Consider the following 10,000-nt stretch of genomic DNA (forward strand, 5'->3'; position numbering starts at 1 on the left):
GGCCTTATTCAGGGCAGGACGGGAGTGATAGAGGACAGAGATGAAGATCTAATTACAGTGAGAGGTTACAGCATCAGCTGAGTCCTGTTCACCATAGCTTTAGTGATTTATTATTCTTCAAGAAACCTTATGGACTGACTGACTGACTGACTGACTTTAGTTTCTTTTTTTTCCCTTTTTTTTTCTTTTTTTTATGTGATGATTTTACAACCTTGGGTGTCATGAAAGGCGCTTTAAATAAAATGTATTACTATTATTATTATTTATTTATTATCAATTTATCTATTTGGTGGCGGCTTTTATGCCTTTAATCCGATCGGATAGTAGTAACGAGAGTGGGAGAGAGAGAGATGGGGTGAGATACTGAATTCGGCTCCAGAACGTATGTAAATAGTGAGGCCATCTTGTTGGGGGGAACAGTCACTGGAGGCCATTGGAGAAGCATGTGACTCTCACTGGAACTCAAACATGTGTCTCTGGTTGCTGCTGTTGCCCATAGACAGTAAGGGTGTTTGCTCCCAGCAATATGATGGCCGCGTTTACGATACCGCCCAATAGAACTCGATGGACAATGCTTTATCTAGCTTTCTAATATCGCCCCCCCTCCCAATCACCGTATGTGAACCAATCTGACAAAATGAGTACAAAAAATCCTACCCGTACCTGCCTGTAACCTGCAACTTCAAACGTGAGTTTTTCATTTGGGAAACGATGGCGGGAGGCCATAATCTAAAATGCTGTATCTCTACAACAAATCAAGATACAGCGTGCCTTTGACCAGGATATTGTTTATAAGCCTGGTGTGCCCTCTGTCCATTGATATTAAAATCTCAGTTTTTGGGTCGCAGTGACTCATTTTGCTAGCCTGACGAGCCAGACCCATATCAAGATGTACTGTAGGGTCTGGGAACTCAAACTCATTGGCTGCTGGCAAAGTGTGTCTAGATTTCCAGGCTATCGCTTTGCCAGATCAGGTCACATATCTGAATCACACACACACACTCTAAACCTACATACATACTGTACATACACAAGATTAAACACAAACTATCAATCAATTAAGCAAATGTTTAAAAACACACCATACTACAGTTGTGGGATGACACACACAAGCACGCACGCACGCACGCATGCACACTCTCTCACACTCACATAGACAAGCACACACTCACACTCATGCTCACTCAGACAGACACACACACACACACACTCACACACTCACACACACACACACACACACACACACACACACACACACACACACACACACACACACACACACACACACACACACACACACGCTGTGCTCATGGATATTCCATGGGCACTGCTGCTGGGGGCCTGCACTGAGGCCCCGTACAGATGAATGTTGAATGGAGTCACTGCACCAAGAGGAACCCCACGGGGGGAGGGGGGGGCACTACAGACAGACAGCAGACATACAGAGAGAGAGGTGTGTGTGTGTGTGTGTGTGTGTGTGTGTGTGTGTGTGAGAGAGAGAGAGAGAGAGAAAGTGGGTGAAAGAGAGCGAAAGTGTCAAGGAGAGAGAGATGGCGGCAAGAGTGGAGAAATATAGAAGGAGAGAGAGAGGGAGAGAGAGGGAGAGGGGGAGAGAGAGGGAGAGAGAGAGAAAGAAAGAGAGGCTAATCCGGGTAGACACCCTTGGTCTCAGGTTAATATGGGGCCTGAGGAGAATGTGAGGCTTTCCCCCAAAGCAATTACTGCTGAAAAAAGCCTGAAAGAGAGAGAAAGAGAAAGAGCAATTGAGATCAAGACATAAATTGTGGGAGCCCTGTGTGTGTGTGGGCACATTTGTGTGTATGTGTGCTCAGGCCAGACACACACACACAGACACACACACACACACACACACACAGACACACACACACACACACACACACACACAGATCTGCTGAGAGAGCCCCTGATAATGCTCCTCTGAGGTGGACCATCCTGCGCTGTGGTCTCCACAACCTGCTGTAGTGTTATTGCATGACTCTCTATAGAGCTTATTCTAACCTGCTGTAGTGTTATTGCATGACTCCCTATATAGCTTATTCTAACCTGCTGTAGTGTTATTGCATGACTCCATAGAGCTTATTCTAACCTGCTGTAGTGTTATTGCATGACTCCCTAGAGCTTATTCTAACCTGCTGTAGTGTTATTGCATGACTCCATAGAGCTTATTCTAACCTGCTGTAGTGTTATTGCATGACTCCCTATATAGCTTATTCTAACCTGCTGTAGTGTTATTGCATGACTCCATAGAGCTTATTCTAACCTGCTGTAGTGTTATTGCATGACTCCATAGAGCTTATTCTAACCTGCTGTAGTGTTATTGCATGACTCCCTAGAGCTTATTCTAACCTGCTGTAGTGTTATTGCATGACTCCCTATAGAGCTTATTCTAACCTGCTGTAGTGTTATTGCATGACTCCCTATAGAGCTTATTCTAACCTGCTGTAGTGTTATTGCATGACTCCCTATAGAGCTTATTCTAACCTGCTGTAGTGTTATTGCATGACTCCATAGAGCTTATTCTAACCTGCTGTAGTGTTATTGCATGACTTCCTATAGAGCTTATTCTAACCTGCTGTAGTGTTATTGCATGACTCCCTATAGAGCTTATTCTAACCTGCTGTAGTGTTATTGCATGACTCCATATAAACCTGCTGTATTGTTATTGCATGGCTAGAGCTGCTGTAGTGTTATTGCATGACTTTTATAGAGCTTATTCTAACCTGCTGTTATTGTATGATGCCATGAGCAGCTTATTATAACCTGCTGTTAGGAATGATAGAGCTGTTGGAAAATATTGAATCTGAAAAACAGATCTATAATGTGTACTACTGAACTGTATTACTTTAATCTGTCTGTCTGTCTGTGTGTGTGTGTGTGTGTGTGTGTGTGTGTGTGTGTGTGTGTGTGTGTGTGTGTGTGTGTGTGTGTGTGTGTGTGTGTGTGTGTGTGTGTGTGTGTGTGTGTGTGTGTGTGTGTGTGTGTGTGTGTGTGTGTGTGTGTGTGTGTGTGTGTGTGGTTATAAATCCAGGATGCCTGGAGTGACAGTCAGGGAGTAGTGACCTTGGACAGACAGCAGGACTATCAGCTCCTGGCGGCCCACCACACACCTGAGGGCTTCTACCTGCTCTTCAAGCGGCCCTTCAGCACCTGCGACCCGCACGACTTCCTCTTCGAGGTACACACACGCATGCACGCACACACAGTGGATCACCCCAGAAATACACAACATATGAATCACTTTTAAGAACAAGCACAACAAAACGCATTCTTTCTTTAACTTTCTTTTAATAGTTTAAACCTTGGTTAATAATCATCAATAATACTTAAATAGTGGCTACGACTGCGTGCAAAACACAGAACATATGGTCAGTGAGAATGCTGAAGGAATATTCCGGCAGGACACCTACTGTTCCAAAGCGTTGCTAAGCAGGGCGGATGAAAGGACAGGAAGTAAAGCTGTGCATCTGTTGAGGCTCCCCTCCGGTTCACCTTCTTTAAGGATCACAACCAAAATACTGCTCATTCATTCTCATTCTCTTCTCACTTTTGTTATTTGTCACGACTTAAGCTATTTAATGACAAAGTCTATTTTTTTCTCTCTCTCTCTTTAGTTCAAATGTGCGAGCCGAGGAGCATGTCTTAATGCAGGCTTTGTATCCCTGAAGGCTTTTGTAAGGCTGTCTTATTGAGCTGCCTGCGCAGCGTGAAAGAGATAGCCTTCCCTCTGAAGGCCCACAGTGAGCTTTTATGAAACGTTAGCTCGTCAGAAGCTAGCATGGCAGTCAGAGATGAGAATACTGGTGATGGGGAGAGAGGGAGAGGGAGAGAGAGAGAGAGAGAGGGGGGGGGGGAAAGAGAGGAGATGGAGGGAAGAAAGGGACGAGAGAGAGAGGAGAGAGAGAGAAAAGAGAGAACAATGAGAGGTTTACTTTCAAGTCTTTTTGAAAAAACTTATATTTTTTTATGGTCAGCTCATGCATATTGAAGGTTCTATTAATATACTGTTATAACGCAATGCGAGTCCTCTGTCCCCATTTGCATCACGTGTAGTCATGGCAACACTTGTCCAAAGCGATCTGGAGAGGAGAGGCGTCCTGCGTGCCCAGTCGACGCCTCTCCTCGCCCCCCCCCCCCCCCCCCCCCCCCCCCCGGAATCTTCCGGGCCGCTTGTGATGCGATGTGATCTAACCCGTTCCGCCAGGAGGGCACGGTGCACCTGATCTACGCCACGCTGGATCGGCCAATCAGCTCGCTGGCGCAGCTCAACCTGTCCCTGCTGCAGACGGGCGTGCAGAGGGTGCTGCTCCTGCGGCCCGACACCCCCTCGCCACCGCTGCTCCCCCACCAGCCCCAACTGGACGTGCTGGCGCCAAACGTCACCATCCCCGGCCAGGAGACCACCTACTGGTGCCACATGTTCGAGCTGCCCCGGGACATGTCCAAGAACCACATCGTCATGGTGAGGGCCCGGAGGGGGTGAGGGTGAGGGTGAGGGGGGGTAAAGTGTGTGTGCACATCCATTGGGATGACGCTTGGGAGGTGCCAGACAAACACTCAAAAGAATTCATTTAAAAAGAAAGGAAGGTCTGTACACTGTGGCTCCACAAAATATATATCTTTTTATTTTCTAAAATATGTCTTTTTATTTTTCTAAAATATTTCTTTTTGTTCTCGAAAAGGCAAATGTTTTAATCCGCCTCTTCAGGCAACGTTGCCCTTCTAGAAAATAGGGAAATAGGGAGATAGGGTGAAACCTCAGATTGGTTGTAGTCATGGAATAGTGATGATTTGATTTTCTGTGTGTGTGTGTGTGTGTGTGTGTGTGTGTGTTTATATATGTGTTTATATACAGTATGTGTGTGTGTGTGTGTGTGTGTGTGTGTGTGTGTGTGTGTGTGTGTGTTTATATATGTGTTTATATACAGTGTGTGTGTGTGTGTGTGTGTGTGTGTGTCTGTGTGTAAGAGAGTGTATGTGAGAGAGAAAGTAAGCTTGTACTTGAGAGTTGACTTCCTGTCCCCCCTGTACAGTACGAGGCGGTGGTCACCCCGGGCAACGAGGCGATCGTGCACCACATGGAGGTGTTCGAGTGCTCCCCGGAGACGGACCGCATGCCGGCCTACAGCGGCCCCTGCGACTCCAAGATGGGGCCGCCCGAGCTCAACCTCTGCAGACACGTCCTCGCCGCCTGGGCGCTCGGAGCCGAGGTCACTTCCTGTTCCTCTCCAAAGACAACCCTGAAAACGCACACAGACACACAGACACACAGACACATACACAGACATACTGTAAACACACATAGAAACACACACACACACACACACACACACACACACATACAGTACACACACACACACACACACACTCACACACACAGCAACACACACACATAGAGACAGACATACACACACACATACACACACACACACACACACACACACACACACACACACACACACATACACATACACACACACACACACACACACACACACACACACACACACACGTAGAGACAGACATACACACGCACACACACATGTGCATTGAATTACAATTCGGTACTTGTCTGTAAGTGCTTTACAGAGATCAAGGCAGAGAACATATGGCAGAAAGAGTTGAAAAGACTCTTCACGTATAGAGCCTTTTGTTGAAGAACCATTTGCATATGATTGGGAGGCAATTCACAGTGTGGCAGGCAAAAGGGGAAAAAAATCTATTAGAGTTCTGTCTCTGTCTAACTCTAACTATCTCTGTCATAACTGCTCTCTCAGCTGTCAAACAACTTCAACTGCTCTTGAGGGAGGTTCTTTAGTTCTTTAGTTATTTAGTTCTTTTAGTTCTTTAGTTCTTTAGGTTCTTTAGGTTCTTATGTAGTAGTTCCCAAACCTTTTGCCTGCGTACCACCTCCTACAGTGCATCGTGGCTCGCGTACCCCCATCATCCGACACATAAAACGTAAGGCATTCTATTGACACATTCTAGGCATCATGTTTTATTAGCTGCCCTACATGAGGACAGATAACAAAATCAAAAGGTGCAACTGGTCTATGAGCTCTCACTTTAAAAAAAAAAAAAAAACAGTGTGGAGAACAACATGATGAAACACAAGGGATAAAGAGAACATACAGTAGGCTTAAGATTTTCAACACCTTTTTGACATTGCCCTTTTCATCTTGCATACTGGCAGCTCACTGAAGTTCCACTGGTGGTACACGCACCTCATTTTGGGAATCCCTGTTCTATAGGGTTCTTTAAGGAATGAATGCCCACATATAGAACAGTATGTCTCACACTGTTACATTAGCGTTAGCGACCAAAAATAGAAAGATTAATGGCCGGTTCTGTACAGTCTCCAAGGGAAACAGGAGAGACAAGAAAACGGGAGCTCCGCAGCCCTGGACTGCGTCATGGCAGCAGCCGCACACCAAGCAGCTCACACTCCCATCATCGTCGTCGTGACGATAATCATGTATCTTAAAGTGAGATAGGAGGAGGCGTTAGCAGAGCGAAGCACGTCATCGTCATAACGATAAGCATGTATCTTAAAGGTGAGATAAGCAAGGAACGGGCTTCAACAGACAGAGAGAGAACTTTGTGTGAAGAACAGATGAATGGAGAGGGATAGAGAGATGGAAGGATGAAGTTAGATGGAGGAATACATTGATGGAGGGATAATAAGGCAGACACGGAGGAATATAAGCAGAGACGGAGCGACTGAAGCATGGAGGAGGAAGTGAAGAGAGAGAGAGAGAGCAATGGAAAGATAGAAATGGAGTGAGAGATGGAGGAGGAGGTGTAAAGTGAAAAAGAGAAAGTGAGAAGACATTCAGAGAGGAAGACAGAGAGAGAGAGAGAGAGATGGATAGATAAAAAAAAGATGGAGAGAGAAAAAGGTGATGTACAGTCTGGTTTTCTGACAGGCGATGCCCATATCTAAAATAGCACACCTACTGGCACCATGATGGGCAGACAAGCAGTGAGGAGGGGGGCGGGAGTGAGAGACATAGAGCGAGAGAGGGAGAGAGAGAAAAAGAGAGGAAAAGAGACATAAAAACAGAGTGAGAGAGAGAGAGGAAAATACATAAAGAGAGAGAGAGAGACAATGTGAAAGAGATGGTAAATTCAGGGTGAGAGAAGAGAAGAGCAAAAGGGGACAAGAAACTGTGTGTGAGTGAGTGTGTGTGTGTGTGTGTGTGTGAGAGAGAGAGAGAGAGAGAGAGAGAGAGAGAGAGAGAGAGAGAGAGAGAGTGTGCTTTGGGCTCCTGCTGGATAAGCATCTGAGCCAGGAAGCCAGTGCCAAGCTGGAGCACCCCAATTGGATTACAGGGGAAAGGGTGTGTGTGTGTGTGTGTGTGTGTGTGTGTGTGTGTGTTGCGTGTATGTATATGAGTGTGTGTTTGTGCGTGTGTGTGTGTGTGTGTGTGTGTGTGTGTGTGTGTGTCTGTGTGTGTGTGTGTGTGTGTGTGTGTTGGTGGTGGTGGTGGTGGTGGTGGTAGAGTGCGATCCAAACACAAATCATGTGTTCTGCTGGGTGGCAAGCTGAACTGCACAGATGAGATTAAGGCTTTTTTTTCATCATGTTTCTCTGCACATCTACAGGGAAATCTGAGCCTCATGAACCGACTGAGACAGAGAGAGAGAGAGAGAGAGAGAGAGAGAGAAGGAGACAGAGAGAGAGAGAGAGAGAGAGAAGGAGACAGAGAGAGAGAGCGAGAGAAGGAGTGGGAGCGTGTTGGAGGTGGCATAGAGAGAGAGCGCTTACGTAAAGGCGCTTTGTTGGAAGGGAGCGGGGGTTCTGGAGATATTTTAAGAGGACACACTGAATCGGTGCGTGGATGCTTGGCGACTGACAGTCTCACGCAGTGACCGGTGATGTGAGCAATAGGACAGGCGAGACACACACACACACACACACACACACACACACACACACACACACACACACAATGAGGTAGGATCCTCTCTTCTCTCTCACAGGAGCATTTGGCTGAAGCAGGGGCGGCCTAGAGATGAAATATATCTGCTGGATTTCAGCAGGCTTTCCAGTCACACACACGCACACACGCACGCACGCACACACACACACACACACACACACACACACACACACACACACACACACACACATGCACACACACACAGACAGACAGACAGACAGACACACACACACACACACACAGACACACACACACACACACACACACACACACACACACACACACACACATAGGCACAAACACACACACACATGTGTGTGTTAAGTTAAGTGTTTAACTTAACTTTTAAATCTAACTTAGCACTCTGAACAAAAACCAGCAGAGAATGATCTGAGATGAGAAGTGGCCGCTTGTGGCCTTTATTCGCAGAGTCCTCCAGGACACAACTCTGAACAAGCAGAGACTAAGTGTCGCCAGGCAGGAGTCACGAATGATGGATGCCCTCTGCAGTGGGGATTTCCACGCCCCAGGCCTTGGGGAGAAGGTGTACACATTGTGAAGAAGCCCCTTTGGGAGAGGGTTTTTAAGTGTCCCCACAACACCTTTTTTTCCTACCTCTGGTCAATCCTGGCCAGATGTCTGCCCATTATGTAAATAGGAGACCCTTGTCTTCCAATCAGTTAAAAACTGTATCTTCCACTGTAGACGTGGAAGAGGCCCCTTGGCCTGTCACTTAAATGATTTAATGACTCTACAGGTAGGCCTGGGTCAGTAGGTTCATAGCCGGGACATGACCGTGCAGCTGTGTGTGTGACATCATCCTTACGCTCCCGCCTGGCAGCACATGAGGCCTGCATGCAAATTTACCACAAAAGCTTATGGACTGACTGACTGACTGACTTTAATGTTTTTTAAAACCTTGTAAAGTGACTTTGGGTGTCATGAAAGGCGCTTTAAATAAAATCTATTATTATTATTATTATACACATTTGCACACACACACTATGCATTGTAATGTATTGTGTGTTCCTATGTACTTACATACATACATGTCTCTGTGTGTGTGTAGCCATTCTACTACCCCGCTGATGCTGGCATGCCCTTTGGAGGCCCAGGCTCATCCAGGTTTCTGCGTCTGGAGGTGCACTATCACAACCCTCTCCTCATCTCAGGTACTGGACACCCTGTGTGTGTGTGTGTGTGTGTGTGTGTGTGTGTGTGTGTGTGTGTGTGTGTGTGTGTGTGTGTGTGTGTGTGTGTGTGTGTGTGTGTGTGTGTGTGTGTGTTTAAATGTTTTGTTCTTTACACTTGGCTCCCCATTCATCCTTCCTTTTCCCATCACTCTCCTTTCTGCTCCATCCAGCAGTTCACCTCAGTTCTCATCTCCTTCTCCTCTACTCTCTAGTTCTACCTCTCCTCTCTTCTCCTCTCCTCTCCTCTCCTCTCCTCTCCTCTCCTCTCCTCTCTTCTCTTCTTTTCTCCTCTCCGCTGAGTTTAGTTTCTTCTCTACCATTTACTGTAACACTCTCCTCTCTTCTGTAACACACACACTCTCTCCTCTCCTCTCTTCTGTAACACACACACACTCTCTTCTGTAAAACACACATACACACACACACACACACTCTCTCTCCTCTTCTTCTGACTCACCCCCCACTCATTTTTTCTTCTTTGCTCTCCTCGTATTCGATCACTCCTCTCAAATGCTGTCACCACCCAAGCTTGATGCGTCACACATCTACAGGTCAGAGCGACTGCCCTCAACATTCCTGTGCACGTCCCTAAGAGAAAGAGAGAGGGGGAGAGAGAGAGAGGAGAGAGAGAGGAAAGAGAGAGAGAGAGAGAGGAGAGAGAGAGAGAGAAAGAGAGGAGAGAGGGGGTGTAGACTTGGGAAAAAAGGAGAGAAATACAGACAGGGTAAGAGAAGAAGGGGGAGAGAGGAAGAGAGAGAAAAGAAACAGTGAAAGAAACTCCACTTCATTTGTACATGTGCTACTCTTCTTTTTTCTTTCCCCCTCTTTGCTATATCCCCCTATCAT

At 46.5% G+C, this 10,000-nt stretch overlaps 1 protein-coding gene across 1 annotated transcript in view; it reads left to right on the forward strand.

The window, feature by feature from the left end:
* The window catches only part of dbh (dopamine beta-hydroxylase (dopamine beta-monooxygenase)), a 24,545-nt gene that overhangs the window by 4,338 nt on the left and 10,207 nt on the right, over positions 1-10,000 (forward strand). Inside the window, exons 2-5 of the mRNA XM_062555189.1 lie at positions 3,050-3,196; positions 4,223-4,480; positions 5,052-5,228; positions 9,031-9,133. Coding sequence (XP_062411173.1) covers positions 3,050-3,196; positions 4,223-4,480; positions 5,052-5,228; positions 9,031-9,133 — 685 coding nt within the window. The remainder of the gene's footprint in view (positions 1-3,049; positions 3,197-4,222; positions 4,481-5,051; positions 5,229-9,030; positions 9,134-10,000) is intronic.

The sequence above is a fragment of the Sardina pilchardus genome, chromosome 14, assembly GCF_963854185.1.
Source record: "Sardina pilchardus chromosome 14, fSarPil1.1, whole genome shotgun sequence".
NCBI classification, from domain to species: domain Eukaryota; kingdom Metazoa; phylum Chordata; class Actinopteri; order Clupeiformes; family Clupeidae; genus Sardina; species Sardina pilchardus.